Source organism: Cuculus canorus, chromosome 27 (assembly GCF_017976375.1).
Source record: "Cuculus canorus isolate bCucCan1 chromosome 27, bCucCan1.pri, whole genome shotgun sequence".
NCBI classification, from domain to species: domain Eukaryota; kingdom Metazoa; phylum Chordata; class Aves; order Cuculiformes; family Cuculidae; genus Cuculus; species Cuculus canorus.
This window is the reverse complement of record NC_071427.1, coordinates 6897083-6915876: the sequence shown is the minus strand read 5'-3', so window position 1 is coordinate 6915876 and position 18794 is coordinate 6897083. Positions and strand designations below refer to the sequence as shown.

The following is an 18794-nucleotide window of genomic DNA, read 5'->3' as shown; positions in this document are numbered from 1 at the left end:
AGCTTTTTGTTGCTGCTTCAGAGTGTTACCCTGTTTCTGTCACATTTATGAGTTCTCCAACTTAATTTCTGTGGAGTTTGCATCCTATTTCAGGTCTGATTGTGGAGCTGCAGCTCGTCCTTAAGCAGAACAATCTTCTCATGAGCTTTTTGCGTCGTACTGTTGGTTGGGAGAAGGTGGCTGCCTTGGGAAGGGCAGCGCTGCTCTGGTTCTGCCTTCCAGGGCTCTGTATGCCAGGCAGCCGCTCTGTGGTTGTACTGGAATGGGGCTGCAGTCCCTGCATAGTGTTTGCCTGAAGGATTTAACCTTGAAGCTTCCTTAACTGTTCCTTCACGTATATGGTGATGGAGTACTGCGTGTGTGGGATGCAGGAAATGCTGGACAGTGTCCCTGAAAAGAGGTTTCCAGTTTTTCAGGCTCACGGGTGAGTACAGTTCTGCTCCTTAGGCTGCTTTAGCCTATCACCGATGCGCTCTCTTGAATTCAAGAGCACATTCTACTCTGTTGCTTCAATTGCTGGCCACGCTTTAGAGTAAAACTGGCTTTGTGTTGGAACTGCATCCTTTTCATCCACTGGAAAAATGAAAAACAAAGGAAGTGAGGCAGGGACAGCCTTAGACTCTGTGAAGAAACCTGTCTTTCTATTGAATTCTTTGTTACTTTCTTTTACTTGACAAGATCCATGAGGACCCTTTCTGGCCCCTTTTCCACATTCTGGCATTTAGTGAAGGTGGATGCAGTGGGGGAATTCATGTGGACTTGCCCTGCCTTGCATTTTAATTTCAGAAAAGAGGTTAAAAGCTCTTTGAATGGATTGAGGATTGGCAATACCCAGCGTGATCTGTTAGCTTGTTTAGTAGACAGGATGATCTGAAGCCCCTTTCACTCTATTAGTAAAAGAACCTGGGAATTCTGGGAAGAGATGCAAGAAAATTGTCCTGTAGAGCAGATCAGTGCAAATCAGGGGTAACTACATATTTTTGCAGTCACATTTTCCTTGTGTTTAAAAAAGCTGTCTGAGATTGCGGATAGCCAGAGTGAAATACGGACATATTGAGTCAAGTGTTATTTCTTGTTATTATGAGATAAAGCCTGTGCGTGTACGATTGTTGCTGGGCTGTCGATGCACATTGCTTGCTGCATTGCAGAGTGGCCTGCTGTGCCCTCCGACCATATCCATGCTCTCTGACCATATCCACAGTGCCTTTGCTCAGCCAGTCAGCTCTATCAGCAAAACATTCCTTTCCAGCAAAATGTCTTTCCCCACCCTGTGTTAGAGCAAGCTGTGCCACTAAGAGCAGCGTTTCTACCTTAACTTAGCCTAGACTAATGCAGGAGTTAGAACTAGCAATGGCATCTGTGGTAGCATGGTGCTCAGCGCTTACACAATACACAAGTTTGTTATGAAGGCTGTGGTGTGGAGCAGCCTGGAGCTGTGGCTGGCACACCAGAACAGAGCTCTAGAAGCAACTCCTGGCTTTATTAGAAGATTAAGAATCATTTCTTACACATCACAGTTCAATCTCGTGTTGCTCAGCATCAAATGGAAGTGTGTTTCTCTCTTGTTCCCAGTAACAATGCTCTTTGTGAACTACTGATAACACATAAAGTGTATCTCAGTCTATGAAGTGCTTGATTCTTCCCTCTCGCTCTTTCTGCAGGTACTTTTGTCAACTTATAGACGGCTTAGAATACTTGCACAGCCAAGGGATTGTCCACAAGGATATAAAACCGGGGAACCTCCTGCTAACAACCAATGGGACACTAAAAATATCCGATCTAGGCGTAGCAGAGGTATGTGAGGACTGCAGCAAAGTCAGGGATGTGGGAAGCGTGACACTGTAGATTTAGGTCACCTTTTGTTCTGTTCAGCTTGCAGAGTGCTTGAGGGCAACTCTGAATATTTGTCGTAATTGGTAAAACGCTTTTGTTGATAACAGCACAAAGCTTCCAGCTGGGAAGCATATAGAGGAAGAGAGCACGATTGGCCAAACCCCAAAGTGTGGTGGAATGGCGATAAGCTTGTTGTGTGAAGACTGAGCTAGGTAGGAGGGATGCAGTAATGGTCACTGCGGGCATGTGGTTGCTGTAGTGGCCTGGTCTCATGATTGTAAGTAGTTGTTCAGTAGCAGTCTTCCCCTTTTCCCCCCTAGATGAAACCTTTCTAACAGTTATAGTTTGTCTGCCTTGAAAGTTTGAACCTAATTCGTCTCTTCTGTGCAGGCATTGCATCCGTTTGCAGAGGATGACACATGCAGAACGAGCCAAGGGTCGCCAGCATTCCAGCCACCGGAAATTGCCAATGGCCTTGACACCTTTTCAGGCTTTAAAGTAGACATCTGGTCTGCAGGGGTCACACTGTAAGTGCTGTGCAGCGTCCAGAAACTGCAATAAAACAGTTACGTAGAATCACAGAATACTTTAGGTTGGAAGGGACCTTTACAGATCACCCAGTCCAATCCCCCTCCAGAAGCAGGGATATCTGTAACCAGATCAGGTTGCTCAGAGCCCTATCCAACCTGACCTTGAGTGTTCCCTGGCATGGGGCCTCCACCACCTCCCTGTGCAACCTGTGCCAGTGCCTCACTACTCTCATAAAAAATATTGTCTTTATATCCAGTTTAAATCTCCCCTCCCTTAGTTTAAAACCATTACAGGCCCCCAACAGCTCAATGTTGCGCTGTCCGCTGTCACCACTGCCCTGTGTGTTGCTGGGAGGGGGTCTGTGTGTTAGTCCCTCCCCTGGATGGATGGGTGTTCCCAAAGCACTTGTAATGCTGAGAAAAGTAATCCCAGTACGTCTGCCTGCCAATTCTCAGCATCTGAGACGCACAGCTACTGTCATAACAGAATCCACAGGCATCTCTAGTATTTATTTTTAAATTTCTCCCATCCAGCCTGTCAGGGAGATGTCTTGGTGGTTTTGACTCATATGAATGAAGAGGCTTTGCTAAAGGAAAGCTGAGCTTAAGGAGGCATTACAAATGCTGCCAAATAATCATCTTTTTGTTTCCTCTTGGCTTCTTCTGGTTTATGTAGTCACAAAAGAGCTGAACACGTTCTGCGTGCTGCTTCTTATATAGCTTCTCCTTCTGCCTTTACAGATACAACATCACGACAGGTCTGTACCCCTTTGAGGGGGATAATATCTATAAATTATTTGAAAACATCGGGAAAGGTGACTACACAATTCCAGAGGATTGTGGTCCTCCACTTTCAGACTTACTGAGAGGTGAGTCCCCCAGCTGACTCATGAAAGAATGGGTAAGAGCTGTGGGTGCCCCAAATGCTCAGCTCACGTAGTGCCAGGGAGAGCTTCATTCCAAGCATCCCATGAAGATCTAGGATCCTGTTAGAAAGGGAGGTTGTGCTTACAAACATGTTGGTAAAGTCTTTAATGGTAGTGTTTTCCTGCGACGCACTAAACTCTGCGTGGGCTGCAGTCACTACTCTGTACAGAGCTGGTTCTTGCATTATATTTTATGCTTGGAGAAGCTTTTAAACCTAAAGACAGAGCCCACAAGAGGTTAAATTTAAAATGGCATCATGGCATTGATGAGGGGTTTGCAAGTGAGAATGCTCAAATCGATTTCTTGCTCAAGCTTTCTGTAACATGAAATCCTGAGTGCTCAGCTCCTGCTGTCCTTCCTCATCACTCTCTGCTCTGAACTTACTTTATTCAGTCCCAGTTGCCTTCTCCTTCCCCCAGTTTTATAGTTGCAAAGATCATCAAGCAAAGTGACTGGTGCACACTTTGACCACAGCACTATGGTATAAACAGAAGCAGCACTTGCTGAGTAGAAGAGAAGGGTTGTGGGTTTGTGTGTTTCTTGTTCCTGTCCCTTAAGGGACAATAATGTGAGAGTTTGAGGTTGGGTGTCGAATGGTCTCTACTTCTTTCAAAAGCTGAACAGTCAGGGCAGCAGTTGTAGTTCAGTGATGCCCATTCAACAGCAGACAGGATGTGATTCCAGCACATTGGAGACCTGGACCACAGTTCCTGCTGCCTCCTTGACAGCGAAGCAGCCAGTGTGGTGGTTTTCCCCAGCCCTTAGCATGGGCTCGCATTCTCTTCATTGTCTTCAACTCTCTGTGAAGGAGCAGACCTCAAGTGTGAAATGATGCTGCTTTGTGTCGAGTTTCTTTTTCTGATTCTTGTGCTGTGCGAGGCTGAGTGGGTGAAGGGCTGCGAGGTGCTGTGCAAACCGAGCCAGCTTCCCTTCCTCCTGTCAGTGGATCTGCTCCTAACATGGTATTATCGCCAACGCAGGGTTTGTGTGCTGTGTTGTGTCTTTGACTTGGTCACCGTGCTCCTGTGGTTTGTGGCTGCCAAAAGGTTAACAATTCCAAAGCATTTTACGGCTGCATTTCACACATATAAAGAGCAGCAGTTGTCTTGGCAGGAAGGGCTTTGCTGCCCGTGGGCTCTGGCTACTCTGTGGATGGCTGTGTGGTGCTGTGGCTCCAGCCTGCACTCGCTTTCCTATCCCGTAGCGTCGTCTCCATGATGCTGGGGATGTGGGTGTCCTCACTGGGTGCTGGGATAGTGCTTGGGGACATATGTGTCCTTGCTTGATGCTGGGTGCTGAGGATGGAGCCAGGGATGCGGGTGCTGTAAATGCAGGTGTCCTTACTCAAAGCCAGGTTCTGGTGGCAGCAGGGGGTGCTGTCTGGCCAAGCTCTGCCTGCGCGGCCTCCAGTGGGGTTCCCCTCACCCATGCCGCCCAGGGCTGGCAGACCCCCTGCAGTCTCTCACAGGAGACGATTTTAGCTTGTCTGACCCCACACTGATTATGAAATGAGCTATTTCCATGTGTTTCCGAAAGCATTAACTGACGTGAACAGCTTTCAGCAGCATTGCGTAAGGCGTAGCTTCCAACTGCACTCGGCACAGCTGGTATCCGTGCCATTCCGTTCCGCTCTGCTAATGCAGCTGCCGCTTGCGGCTCAGCACTTCTGACTGCTCTGTGTTTCCTGTTGTACCCACACGCCCCAGGGAACGATGGCCTGATCCACATGTGCCGTTTGATTTGTGAGTGCTGGCTCAAAGCACAGCCTTTTTTATGAGCTTGGGAATTGCCCAAATGGTGTAAATTTAGCGATCCATCTAGCCAGGCAGGCAGGCTCCGAATGCATGCAGCAGAAATCATTTGAGGGTTGTGGGGAGCTTCTCCGCTGCACTTAGTGTTGTCCTCCAGGGAAAATGAACATGGTAGTTGGTTCACCTTTCTTGTCCTGAGGATATTGATAGCTTCAAATCTTATGCTTCATTAGCAAAGTGACTCCCTTTTTAGTTCTCTCTCCATCCCCTCTGTGAGACCTGGAGTCAGAATTTCCTGCTTTTCCTTCTGCCTCATTTCAAGTGGAGGAGCCTCACACCTGATGCCCTTCATACATTTCCTGCAGCCTGTGCTGTCTCCTCCATCCTTGCTGCTGTCTGTCCTCATCCCTTCTGTGTTTGGCCACTAGAGATGCAAGCTGAGTGTGCTTGGTGGGCAGAGGAGCTTCTCTGGGAGGACATCATAGAATCACAGTATGAGGTACCTGGGTCTCAGTCAAACAAATCCAGGGCAGTTTGTTCAGGACAGTGGGAAGTCCTAAGGACTTGTTTTATTGTTCTCTTCCCACCTGAGAACGCTCTCACACCCCTCATTCTGTTGTAGGCACTCGTTACACAGTGAAAACTGGCAAAACCTCCTGATACTCCCTTGTGCGGTTTCACACGCTGAACTTTTTCTGGTGGTTAGAGTGCCCAGTGGTGAGGGCAAGTAACCAAATCCTGAGGTGGGATTGCCCAGCTTGCCCCATGCAGTGAAGGCTGGTGGATAGTGAGGCACCTGCGGAAGAGCAGGGCTGGGCCCTGCAGTGGTTGGTACCACGTAGCTATGGTGACAAAGCCTGGATGCTTTATTTAGTTTGTGCTTCTGCTCCAGAACATCTGCATTTCCTGGTAGGTGCCTGCTCCTCCTGCAGCAGGTGGAGTCTGAATTTGAACGTTGGCAGATCAGATATTGTCAATGGCTGATGCTTTTATATGAGCAGCACAGACACCCGCAGCCGAGCCCTGTCTCACTGGGAACTTCATTTCACCTTTCTGTTGCCTTTAAAATTAGACTCTTAGAGCATTCTGCAAGCATTTGTTCTGGTATTATCGCAAGGAAGGGTTCAATGTGTGCTGCAAAGTACTTGTTTTCTCTCTGGTCATAAGTTCTGTGTTGACCCCAATACTGGCTTGGCTGCAAAGCAAACACGAAACCACACTTTCTAAGGTTTTTGTTCTTCTGCTGTTCTCCTGTTACTACTTCTGTAGTGTTTTTTACTCCCTGATCTCCCCAAGCTTGTTTTCCTTTGTTCCTCTTCCCAGAAGAAGCAGAATTTAGACGACCTAAAGACGACCTGGTCTTTGACTTGTAGAGAGACTCGCATGACTATTTCAACAGATTAGTTGGGATGTTGCTCCTCTTTGTCTCTCTGATCAGGGATGAAGCTTTATTTATACCCTTCACTGATGGAAAAGAGAAGGGCTGATGCTGTTCTGGCTCAGTGCGTGCAGGCGGTAAAGATGTGTCAGGGTGGAAGCAGTTATAAATAGCCTTAAGTTTCTTGTGCTACCATCTGCACATGGCTTATCAACTCATACGCAGTTTGCTTCTGGACAAGAAAAATGTACAAGGTCAGCTTTTCTCCCTCCTCTTCTAACACCCTTGTACCAAAAGAGAAAGCTTTGGGACTGCAGGGTCTTCATTAAAGCACTGGGATTGATTTCCAGGCTTTGCGACCAAGCAGAAGTTGATGAGTTTCAGTGTTTTGTTTTCTCACTTCTGTGTGACTGCCGTGACCGTTCCATACAGGTGAGAGGATGTATGTCCTGGTGGCAGTGGGATGCTTATTCCCAGACTAGCAGGGAGTCCCTGGAGCTGCCAGTCAGGGAGGCTGGCATCTGTTGCCCATCCAGCGACAAAGCTTCCACACGTGTTTGATCAAAGGCTCAAGGTTTGCCTGCAGAGGGAGTTTCTGGTCAGAAAGCCTGGCTCTGCTTGTGGAGGATGAAGGAGTGGGAAGAAGTGCTGTCTTATTTTACTGATTGAACTTAGACTGCTTTTATATTAGTTCTTTAAATACTGATCTGAGATGAAATCCAGATTGAGTTCATTAGCTCTTGCTGTTAGATCACAGTCACAGAATGGTTTGGATCGGAAGGGACCTCAAAGCCCATCCAGTTCCAGCCCCCTGCAATGGGCAGGAATACCTCCCACTGGATCCACTTGCTCCAAGCCGCATCCAACCTGGCCTTGAACAGCCCCAGGGAAGGGGCAGCCACCACTTCTCTGGGCAGCCTGGGCCAGGGCCTCCCCACTCTGACAGGAAAACATTTCTGGCTAAGATCTCATCTCCATCTCCCCTCTTCCAGCTGAAAACCGTTCCCCTCATCCTATCCCTGCACTCCCTGATCAAGAGCCCCTCCCCAGCTTTCCTGTTAGATTCCTTCCTGCTCTGAGATGACGCTTCTGATCGTGGTGTCTGCTGAAAACTGGATTTTCCACTGCACAATGTAATGCTGCGCTCATTTGGGTTTACTGAAGTGTGTGGGTTGGACTCTGAACGAAGCTCAGAGAACAGGTCCATGGTCTCCAGTTTCTGGATTGCTGCTTGATGTCATTTGAAAGGGGTTTGAGACTGACATTTGATTGTGCTGGACACAACATCTCATGTATGGCCACAGTGAATCCTTCTGAAATACCAGGAGAGCAGGGGTTTGTGAGTGCTGCATCCTCCTGAACAGTCACCCTGTTACAGCGTGTCTCATCTCTGCTCACAGATAAATTGCAGGGCAGTCTTTACCGTAAGTGGCAGAGCGTGCGTGTAGCTGCTGTGGGCAGACACTCCTGGCTGTGAACAGTACAGGGTGTTTGTCGTCAAGTCTTTTCAGTGCAGGACTTCAGCCACAGAGCTGCCACGTGTGAGTCAGAGCTGAATGGGTGGATGTGCGTTCCTGGTGGTTTGACTTCCCATTTTCTTTCAAGCATTGCCCCTAGTACAGTCCTTTCTCATTAAAGTCAATATTCTTTTGGGTCTGTTATCTTCTTGATGCCTCTTTAATTGCTTGAGAACATACAGCTCTCTGCACTATAGCTGTTTGGAGCTGGTGCTGTTAGGCGTCTTAATAATTTACCTTAGAACTTTCATCCTGTGCGGGTACTGGTTTCATCTTTGAGCACCCTGATCCAGTGGGAGGCAGGTGTTCAGGCCCATGGCAGGGCTTGGAACTGGATGGGTTTTAAGGTCCCTTCCATCCCAAACCATTCCATGATTCTGTCATTCCTGTGACTGCAGCAGGTTCTTCATAGAATCATAGAATAGTTAGGGTTGGAAAGGACCTCAAAGATCATCTAGTTCCAACCCCCCATGGCAGGCACATCCCACTAAATCAGGCTGCCCAAGGCCTCATCTAATGTGGCTTTGAACACCTCCAGGGATGAGGCAACCACAACTACCCTTAGCAACCTGTTCCAGTGTCTCACTACCCTCATGGTGAAGAAATTCTTCCTAATGTACAGTCTAAATCTACCCCTCTCCAGTTTATACCCGTTCCCCCTCGTCCTATCACCTCAAGCCTTTTTGAATAGTCCCTCTCCAGCTTTCCTATAGGACCCCTTCAGGTACTGGAAAGTTACTATAAGATCTCCTCGGAGCCTTCTCTTCTCCAGGCTGAACAAGCCCAACTCTCTCAGCCTGTAGGGAAAGTGTTCCAGCCCTTGATCATCTTTGTAGCCCTCCTCTGGACCCATTCCAACAGCTCCATATCCTTCTTATGCTGAGGATTCCAGAACTGGACACAGTATTCCGGATGAGGTCTCACAAGAGCAGAATAGAGGGGCAGAATTACTTCTCTTGACCTACTGGCCATGCTTCTTTTGATGCAGCCCAGGACACGGTTGGTTTCTGGGCTGCAAGCACACATTGCCGGCTCCTGTCGAGCTCCTCATTGACCAGCACTTCCAAGTCCTTTTCTGCAGGGCTACTCTCAGTCACATCATCCCCCGTCATGTACTGAGGTAAAGGTTCCCAGCGCTGCCAGGAGGACTGGAGGCACTGGTCGCTGGGGCAGAGGGAGGCGGGAGGGAAGGGCAGAGCTTTGTGCTTCCTGTCTTTGACTTGGCTGAGAGCATCTGTGATCACACCTGGACTTTTTTTTTTTTTTCCTTCTTTTCAGGGATGCTTGAATACGACCCAGCCAAGAGATTTTCAATACAGCAGATAAGGCAGCACAAGTGAGTGTTCAGCTTCTTCCTATTAGTCATTCTCTTTCTGCTTCTTATGCTAATGTACCTGTGCTATTGCTCTCAACTCATTTTTCCTTTCAACAGTAGATGTGAAAGTCACTAGATATGCTTTCTCCAGCTCTGCTGGAGCCCTGGCAACTTTGACTTGCCTTTTTTCCTTCCTATTAGAGCATCTGGTTAAAGCATTTGAATTGTGAACTGGTAAATAATGAATATGTTGAATATATTGTTTTAGCGTGACTGGTTCTTGATAACTAAGGGTTCTGGATAATTTTTTTTGCAGAGGTCAGCTAAGAGGGGTTCCTTAAGGCTGAGTTATTGATCTAGGACTGTTCAGTAATGTGTGCGTGTTCTGTTTTTCTGGACAGCCTGGTGACAGGAATATCCCTTGCTTTTGGCCCCATATGGGATCAGTATGTGGAGGAGCGTTCACGGACAATAGGAAAATGTTTGTCTTTCTCTTTAATGTCCTACTCCTTCCTCCCCCATATCCTCCGCCTTTATCCTTGCCATTGTCTGAGGGGAGGAAAGGCCCCGTTATCTCCAGGGTTGTTTTTTGTTTTGTGGGGGTTTTTTGGGGGTTTTTTTTTGGTTTTTTTTTTTTAGAGGATCTATTTGAACATGCTGCCTCCTAGCAGAGATTTCCTGGGTGGATAAAAGTACAAGAACAAAAAGCATCATAGCGGAGACTTCCATAACTTATCTCCTTTCTGATAGGAAGTGCTTCTGAGGACACACCAGCCTGCCTGCTGGACCACAGCTGCTCGGCAGAGGTCCTGCCTGCCAGCTTGTCCAGAAAACTTTTAGGAGCCTGGTAGAAACATGGCTCTGAGCCTGGAAGGCGATGGACCTGTTTTGTGCTGCGGTGCAGGCAGGAAGAATGCTGTTTTCTTGTGTCTTTGACAACCAGCAGCAGTAGCCATGTGCTGTCGGATGGCCATCTCTGATAGATGTTGCGGCATGGGAGGCATCTGTGAGAGCCAGGGAAGAAAACCTGGCAGGCTCGAACTGCCCTGGCGTTCTGCAGGGGAGCCGCTGTGTCCCGCCCCTGGACGAAGATCAAAGGGGCTGGGAAGGCAGGTCTGTGTGTCTGCCTGGTCAATTAGTTACGCAGTCAGGCAGACTCTTTTAAATCGTAGCCAAGCGCTGTGCATTGGTTGTTTTACTGGGTCTGGGAAGTGATAGGAGCAGGCATTTGCTTTTCCAGACTGCCTTTCCCCATGCACCTGCCTCCCAATAAAAGAGGCCATAAAAGAGCCTGCCTGGGGCTGGCCTCTAGCATTTAAGGCACCGTATAGAGCTGGTCTTGGAAACGACAGCCCCTGCTGTTACCAACTGCCCTCCCATCCACTGTGGAGGAGCAGAGTGCTTCCAGCTAGACAGCAAAGCGCTGTGTGCTTTTGCACTTGGTGATGGAACCATTCCCCTGGCAGGGTGCTGAGCTGCATGCCAGCAGTCAAAGCTGTTCTTCATCAGTGAGTGATGTAAAGAAGCAGGAATTAAGTATAGGGGGCAGATTAGGAGTCAAGAAAAGCATCAAAACCACTTTTTTCTGTGGGTCCAAATGCTGCAGGGCGCTGCCCCTGAGCACAGGGCAGTGTAGCTGGTTGTCCTTTGTCACTCACTCTCTACCAGGTATTTGAGGTACTTATGTTGCTCTCTATCCTTGATTTTGTGTCTCCCATGTGGCAGCGGGTTTTTGCGTCAGCATTGCTCAGCTGGAAGCAAAGACTTTTCTCCAGAGACCCTGCCCCTGGTTAGAAAGCAGGAGAAACTGGAGCATGCTGGCAGGGAGGGCAGTGCTAGTGTCCCTGCTCTGAAGACACAGCCCTCTGATACACAAAGCTCCTAGTGGTAAGGCTTTTCATCTCATGGCATGGAGAGAGGCTGAGGAAAGGCTCTACCTGCAAACACAAGAGCATTTCCAAGGCTTAGGCTTCTCTAGTTTTCTGTCAGCTTAGCCAGTGCTTCTTAAAAGGCTTTTCTCCCCTATCAGTAATTGCCTCCCTCCTCCTGCTGTGGCATACTAATAATTACATCAAGAATAGCAGAGCCTGCAGCCTTAGGCTTTGGATGTGTCTGCCCGGCCCCTTTGTTGTGGAGTAGCATTGTGCTAAAGAAACCAGTATTTGGATTTCTTTAAACAGAAAAGAAGCTTTGCCCTTGTGCTTCACCTGACCTGGATTTTTTTTAACGTTGAACTAAGCAAACAGCAGGTAGTCATTCAGATAATGTCAAAGGGGGGTTGGAAAGCATTTTAGTAAGAAAAGAGTTGATTTCTAGAATCCTTAGATTTCTGTGTGGGAAGGACAGAAGCTACGCTATAGAAACCACCCGGGCTGCCCTGCTGGGATGGATGCTGTCTCAAACCAGAATCACGTAGAGCCTTTCCATGTCTCTGAAAGTCTCATTTTAAGTCTTTGAGCTGATGTTCGTGGTGGCTTGCTAATACAGACACTGGAGATTCCCGAAATGCACTGAAAATCAACAGGAATGGCCCTTGTGTCATTATGGAATCATAGAATGGTTTGGATCGAAAGCGACCTTAAAGCCCATCTAGTTCCATCCCCTGCCATGGCCAAGGACACCTCCCAATGGATCCAGTTGCTCCAAGCCCCATACAACCTGGCCTTGAATGCTTCCAGGGATGGAGCAGCCACCACTGCTCTGGGCAACCTGGGCCAGGGCCTCCCTACCCTCACAGGAAAACATTTCTTCCTAAGATCTTCTCTCAATATCTCCCCCCTTTCAGCTGAAAAACCATTCCCTCTCATCCTGTCCCTGCCCTCCCTGATCAAGAGCCCCTCCCCAGCTTTCCTGGAGCCCCTTTCGGTACTGGAAGCTGCTCTGAGGTCTCCATGGAGCCTTCTCTTCTTCAGGCTGAACAACTCGAACTCTTTTAGCCTGTGTCCTGGCAATGGGTTCTGTGTGGGAGCCAAACACTGTTTAGAACAGGCTCATGTCAGCATGATGGGAAGGGGCTGTGTCACTCTGCCCTGTGGGGAAGGGCTCAAGGGGAGGAGCATCACAGAGCAGGTGTCCTGTGGCTATGGAGCCAGGCACTCAGGATCCACCCAGGTCTGGATAAACAGCTCACATATCCATAACACCTTCCATGAAGTGGTGTTTCTTGCTTTTATAGTGGGATCGAGGATAAAATGCATAATTGTGCTGAGGAGGTATTGAGTATTTTTCCATGGAGCAGCATTGCTGCAGGAGGCAATGAACACAGCCAGGCACACGGTAGCTCTGCCATTCCTTTCTTTCTTGTCAGCTCCTCCAAATGCTTCCCCTCGGTCATGGCAGCCCTATCTGACAAATGCTGTGGGAAGAGTCTGCTGAGCTTCATACCTGCCAGCTGCCTTCTTCCTCTCCTTGCTCTCTAGCTGAATTCTTGCATCACACTTACAGTTCTGTGTTTTGTTTTAATCCAGCAGGACAAGGCTGAATTCTCCTCTTTGCTTTCAGAGCCTCTTCAAACCTGCTCAGAGTCTGTGCAGTAGCTCAGACCTGTGAGTTGTAAATTGCAATGAATTAAAACTCTCTAAGCCTCTCATCTAAGAGTTCTGAACTGCCAGAGCTGAGCCTTGAATAACAATGAAAGAGCCTTGAATCCTGCTCTTCCCAGAAGGATCTGAACAGGATGATGTTCAATGGGAACCTTGACAGTTTTGGTTCATCTCTGTGTATATTTTGTGCTCCTGGGGCAAGGGCACAAAGCTGCTGGGAGCCAAGGAGTTAGCAGCCTGCTCCCCGTGGATTATTCTTCATCGCCTCTCTACCCTGTGCTTTTCCTGAAGAGCTCAATGCTCATATACCACCTTTTGCACCTAATTTGCTGACCCTGCTGCAGCACTTAAAGTGATGGAGTGGATGCAGAATTCTACCTCTGTCCATTGTTTCCAAGGCAACCATCGTGCCTTCCTTCTCCAGAAGTGTCACACTTAATTTGTTCAGTCATAGATACGATTGCAAGAGTTTAGAGTGAGAAAGGGAAGGCACTTCCGCCTTTTATTAGTGTAGGAGCACATTAACCTGCTGGGCCGGTGTCACCTCCTGAAGTCTGTTTGCTCACCCTATCGCCCTCCCTACAAGGTTTGGGGATGGCTGTTGGATGCTCTGCTGTGTGGTTCAAATCCTGGGCTCCAAACCACTTGGAAATCTGTGAGTGGTGCTACTGTATGTTCCTTTGTAGGTGCTGAGTGTGCTTCTTGTTTTCCATGCCTGAATTTGAGGTAGTGGTAGGGGTTTCACTTACCCTCTGCTCTATGGATGCTCGTGGGCTATCACCATCTGTTATCTGTGATGTCGGGCAGTGATCCCCCCTGGTAGGACATGCACAAAAAGCGTTCTTTGTTTACCTTCTTGCCAAGGCACCTGGCTCTGCCTGCCTTCCCTGTGGCAAGCACACGAATCATGGAATGGTTTGGGTTGGAAGGCACCTCAAAGCCCATCCAGTTCTACCCTCTGGACAACCTGGGCCAGGGCCTCCCAGCCCTCATAGGAAAACATTTCTTCCTGAGATCTCGTCTCCCCTCTTTCAGCTGAAAACCATTCCCCTCATCCTATCCCTGCACTCCCTGATCAAGAGCCTCTCCCCAGCTTTCCTGCAGCCCCTTTCAGCACTGGAAGGTGCTCTAAGGTCTCCCCAAGGCCTTCTCTTCTCCAGGCTGAACAACCCAAACTCTCTCAGCCTATCCTTGTACAGGAGGTGCTCCAGCCCTTAGATTATCTCTGTGGCCTCCTCTGGACTTGCTCCAACAGCTGCATGTCCTTCCTGTGCTGAGGACTCCAAAACTGAACATGGGGCTACAGGTGAGGCCTCACCAGAGTGGAGCGGAGGGGGACAAGGAGTGGAACTTGGAAGGAGTCTTTGGTGGTTCAACCCATGTTCTGCAAATTGACTTCATGATGCAGCTGTGTCTGGTGTCTTAAAGGATGTGAGTCTCCATCTGTGCTTGGTACACCTCTGCTCTCTGCAGTCCGAACTGTGACCTTTAGCTGTGCCATCAGCCAGGGTAAAACTCGTTCTTACTTGTTTCTAGTCTTTTATGAATCTGACTTAAGAACTAGGGCATCTCTTAATGTTGCAGGAGTGGAAGATGTGATTGCAGGGATGTTGCTATAGATCTGTTGCTTGCCTGTGTTGCCTTTCTTCATCACATACTAGTGTGCACCTTCCATGTTCATCTGTGAGAGGACTGAATGGAACTGGAATGCTGTCATAGAATGTCCTGAGTTGGAAGGACCCACAAGGATCACTGAGTCCAATTCCTATCAGTCACTTCTTGTGGTTGTGGTGACCTTCCAGCAAGTGTGCAGCCCTTGTGTGGTGTCATGGGAGGCAGAGAATCGTTCAGAACCCCTCTTTGCTGGTAGGGTTTTGATCTGCAGCTTGGCATCTGCTTTCAGGGAAAATGGTCTATACACAAAGCAAGTAAACTGAAATGTTTGTGACCCAGAATGGGGAGTGAATTGGAAATTCGGGGAGTATTTGGAAGCTGCAGCTGTGCTTATTGATTCTTATTTTAACCGTGCTTATACCAGAACTTGAAAAGAGCAGAATGATGACTTCTGATGTGAAATCTGAGCTGGAAGCTGCAAACCAGACAGGCTCATTAAGCATAGGTCGACCCAGATTCCTTCTTTCATTCAGTCCTTGACCCTCCTTGTCCTATCTCCCTGTAGACTATAACAATGTCTGTCTGGACATCACTCCTTAACTGGTGGGATCACAATTAAACCTGTGCTGCTGCCGCCCAGAGTTCCTGAGCTTCACGAGTGTTCTCAACAAGCTTGCAAAGTAGTGAGAAATGATTTCATAGAATCATTGGGGTTGGAAAAGACCTGTAAGCTCATCTAGTGCAACTACCAGCCCAATACCACCATCCCTACTAAACCTTATCCCAAATTGCCACATCTACATGCTTTTTGAAGCCCTCCAGGGATGGAGATTCCACCACTGCCCTGGGTAGCCTCTGCCAGTGCTTCACCACTCTTTCCATGAAGGATTTTTTTTTCTGATATCCAATCTAAACCTCCCTGGCATAACCTGAGGCCATTTCCTCTCATCTGGCTTAGTGGCTTTTTGAGCTGGATTTGGGTATTTGATGGAGCCCATGGTCCTCGGGTGGGGAGCAAATCTTACCTAATAACATTTCGCACCAGTGCAGAAAGTAGAATCTCTGTCCCTGCTGGAAAACTGCTTGCTGGGAAATACTCTGCTACTCCATGCAGAACTGCTTGAGGCTCCTTCCAAGAGGTCTTTGATTTTCCTGGAACTTCAATGAATTTCTCTTCTCTTCTCTTCTCGCTTTGCACTCTCATTAGCATTTATGAATATGCAAATGTTTGAAATCACCTCCCAGAGGATGGACGCATTGTGCCTAGAGTACAGTGATTCAGGTTTCTGCTGTTAATAAAAACCTATTTTTACACTCCTGGTAAGTAGGACAGAAGGAAAGAAAGAGGCAGAGCTGAAATACATCAAAATAAAACCCCAGTTGCTATAGATTTCTAGGCTTTCTCCCTTTAAAATCCTCCTTTTCATCGCAGTCATTCTAATCTTGTTTGTCCTGTATGTTCCATTCTCCATAGGTCCCTGGCATTTCATTTGGGTCCCTTTGGCTCCAGTGCCCCTGGCAGAAATAGCTGGTAGCTCTGCTCCTGCGGGAGATGGTACTGGAGCAGCCAAGGCTGAATTTGCTGTCTCGGCTGTTGCTTCCTAGATGAAAGCAGTCTCCTAAGGAAAGGAAACCAAACAATCAAATTAGGAAGGCTGTGCACCATGCACATTGCTAAGGCAGCCATCCGCAGGGCTGGCCAAAACCTTATTGTGTTTGCCCTGCTTGCTTCCTGCTGGCCCGGTGGCTGGGATAGCATTTTGCTTCACATTGCAATGCTGCCCCGCGCACCAGAGGTTGTATTTGACAAATCAGATCTGTGTCCAGTTCTCTGTTGCTTTCACAGCCTGTGCTGCGTTCCCTGTGGCTGCTGTTATGGTCCTGGCATGGCCATGGCAGCTGTGCCAGTAGCTCTGCACCGGTGTCCAGCCAGGCCCTGCTGCTGGGCTGCTGCCTGTCTGTTCAGACTGTAAGGATGGAATGTGATTCCTTGTGTGATGTTGACATGTTCCGTGATGAACCAAAATACCTTTCCTTTTAAAAGATTAATCTCCAGAGGCTGCTCCACTCTTCCTTACTGCAAAGCTGCTGCCTTCCTCGGTGCAGCACCCTGCTGTAAAACTCGGTCACTGTGAAGAAAACGGCTTGAGGATGTGAATCATGAGGCAGGGTTTCTGGATAAGGACTCACTTCTTTGAATCTATCACGGTTTAGCCCTGTCTCAGCCAATTTTGGCAGCTAAAACCGGGCAGTTGGGCTCCCAATTTCCTTCCTTCAGGGAGAAGGGAAAGGAAGATGAGAGGAAAAAGACTAGTGGATCGGAAACTAAAACGGAACTCTCCCAGTAGCTACATTTTCATTTGTTTATCTCCTGACTCCTTGCCTTTACTGGACGGCTTTGTTGGAGTGCTGTTTTAGGCCGAGTGTCAAAGTGATGTAAGACTAGAACAAAATTATAATTACAGTTCTTGCGAGCAGGGGGTGCATCCAACCCTTACTTCCTGAAATGAATTTGGAACTGAAGTGATAAAAAGCAGATGGCTCAGGTTTAGAAGAGCCTTTTGGTGCCTGGCTCCAAGCCCTCTGCAGACATTATTCGACAGAAGCTACTGGATACTGGGCAAGCTGTGGAGGGGAAGCACTCATGTCACATCAGGCTGGTCTAGGGCAGCAGCCTTCAGGATGAGAAGGGAATATGCCATAAGGGGGTAATTTTAGATCTTTAGTATTTTAGGCCTTGCCCTATTTTTGAGGTGTACTTCCAGTGAGTTGTTAAGTCGCTCCCTGCAGCAGCAGCACCTTTTGTAGCCTGAAGTAAACTCTAAAAGAGGAAAAAGGCTCAGACCTTCCAGACCTACTAGGCTGCCTCCTGCTGTGCAGGACTCTGAACATCTCTTTGTTCAGGTACCTGACATCTGCATACAGTGTAACACGGTGAGCCCGGGAGATCCTTGATCTGGTGAGACTTTTCTTTCCTTTCTTAGTGGTGTTTGCACAGGAACAACCGACAGGCTGAGAGAGTTGGCAGTTGTTCAGCCTAGAGAAGAAAAGGCTCCAAGGAAACCTTAGAGCAGCTTCCAGTACTGACAGGGGCTCCAGGAAAGCTGGGGTGGGGCTCTTGATCAGGGGGCGCAGGGACAGGACGAGGGGGAATGGTTTTCAGCTGAAAGAGTGGAGATTGAGAGAACATCTTAGGAAGAAATATTTTGCTGTGAGGGTGATGCGGCCCTGGCCCAGGCTGCCCAGAGCAGTGGTAGCTGCCCGATTCCTGGAGGGGTTCAAGGCCAGGCTGGATGGGGCTTGGAGCAAACAGATCCATTGGGAGGTGTCCCTGCCCATGGCAGGGGATGGGACTGGGTGGGCTTTGAGGTACCTTCCAACACAAACCGTTCTGTGATAACCAGTACCAATTCCAAAGTTTATTAGGAAGGCAGGCTGCAGGTCAGGAGAGCTGCGATCAGCTGCTGGGCATGTGGTAACACTGGGGCTACTGGTTTTAATAGTAATAGAAGACCCTTAATACACAGGTGGGGTAAGGAGATAAAGTATAAATAGTTTTGCTGTGCTTTTGTTGAAAACTGCCTGTTAAAGGAGATAAAGTAAATACTGCTCTCCTGGGACTGACACCCTGCAGCCTGGATCACCCTCAGCTTTAGGCCAGAAGTTTCTCTGTTTCTGCTTTCTCTGCCAGTACAACTCAGGAGCTCTAGTGATGTGTTTTCATTTACAGGTGGGTAGTTTGGCCTTCGGTTGGTGATGGAGAAACATTCCTATGCAGGCAGAGCTGTTTCTCCTTCACTGACAGCGCTGGGTGGCTGGAGCAGCTCACAGAGTGGCTATACAGGGCTCCTGGTGTCCCTGCAGTGCTGTCAGTTACTCTTCTTGACGCTTGCCTCTCAGTGTCACATTAAAAGCCTGCAGTGGCATAAAACTGGCTGGGAAGTTTCCTCTAAACAAACTGCACCTCCCTTTGAATATTAGGGCAGAATGGGACCATCTGAGGTTTCTCCAGGCCTTCTGAAAGGGAAACTCTGCTGATGGAACTCTGCTCTTCTCTCCTCAGTTGGTTTCGTAAGAAACACGCTCAGGCAGAGGCTCTGGTGCCCATACCCCCCAGCCCGGAGACAAAGGACCGGTGGAGAAGCATGACGGCGGTGCCTTATCTGGAAGATCTGCATGGCTACAATGAGGAAGAGGATGATGACTTGTATGACATTGAAGATGATATCATCTACACTCAGGACTTCACAGTACCAGGTAGAAGAGAACAATGATGGGGTGGGTAGGGCAGAAACGGCTTTTTGTTTTATATGTCTTAAGATTCAAAGCCAGGTTGGATGGGGCCTGGAGCAACCTTATCCGGTGGGAGGTGTCCCTGCCCATGGCA

The 18794-nt window shown here is 48.4% G+C and overlaps 1 protein-coding gene across 4 annotated transcripts in view; it reads left to right on the top strand.

Annotated features, from left to right (window-relative positions):
• Positions 1-18794, top strand: part of STK11 (serine/threonine kinase 11) — a 45155-nt gene that overhangs the window by 14601 nt on the left and 11760 nt on the right. For all 4 annotated transcript variants that reach the window (XM_054050099.1, XM_009568267.2, XM_054050101.1 and 1 more), the window contains exons 3-8: positions 335-424; positions 1662-1794; positions 2224-2360; positions 3105-3232; positions 9215-9272; positions 18471-18664. In XM_054050099.1, coding sequence (XP_053906074.1) covers positions 335-424; positions 1662-1794; positions 2224-2360; positions 3105-3232; positions 9215-9272; positions 18471-18664 — 740 coding nt within the window. The remainder of the gene's footprint in view (positions 1-334; positions 425-1661; positions 1795-2223; positions 2361-3104; positions 3233-9214; positions 9273-18470; positions 18665-18794) is intronic.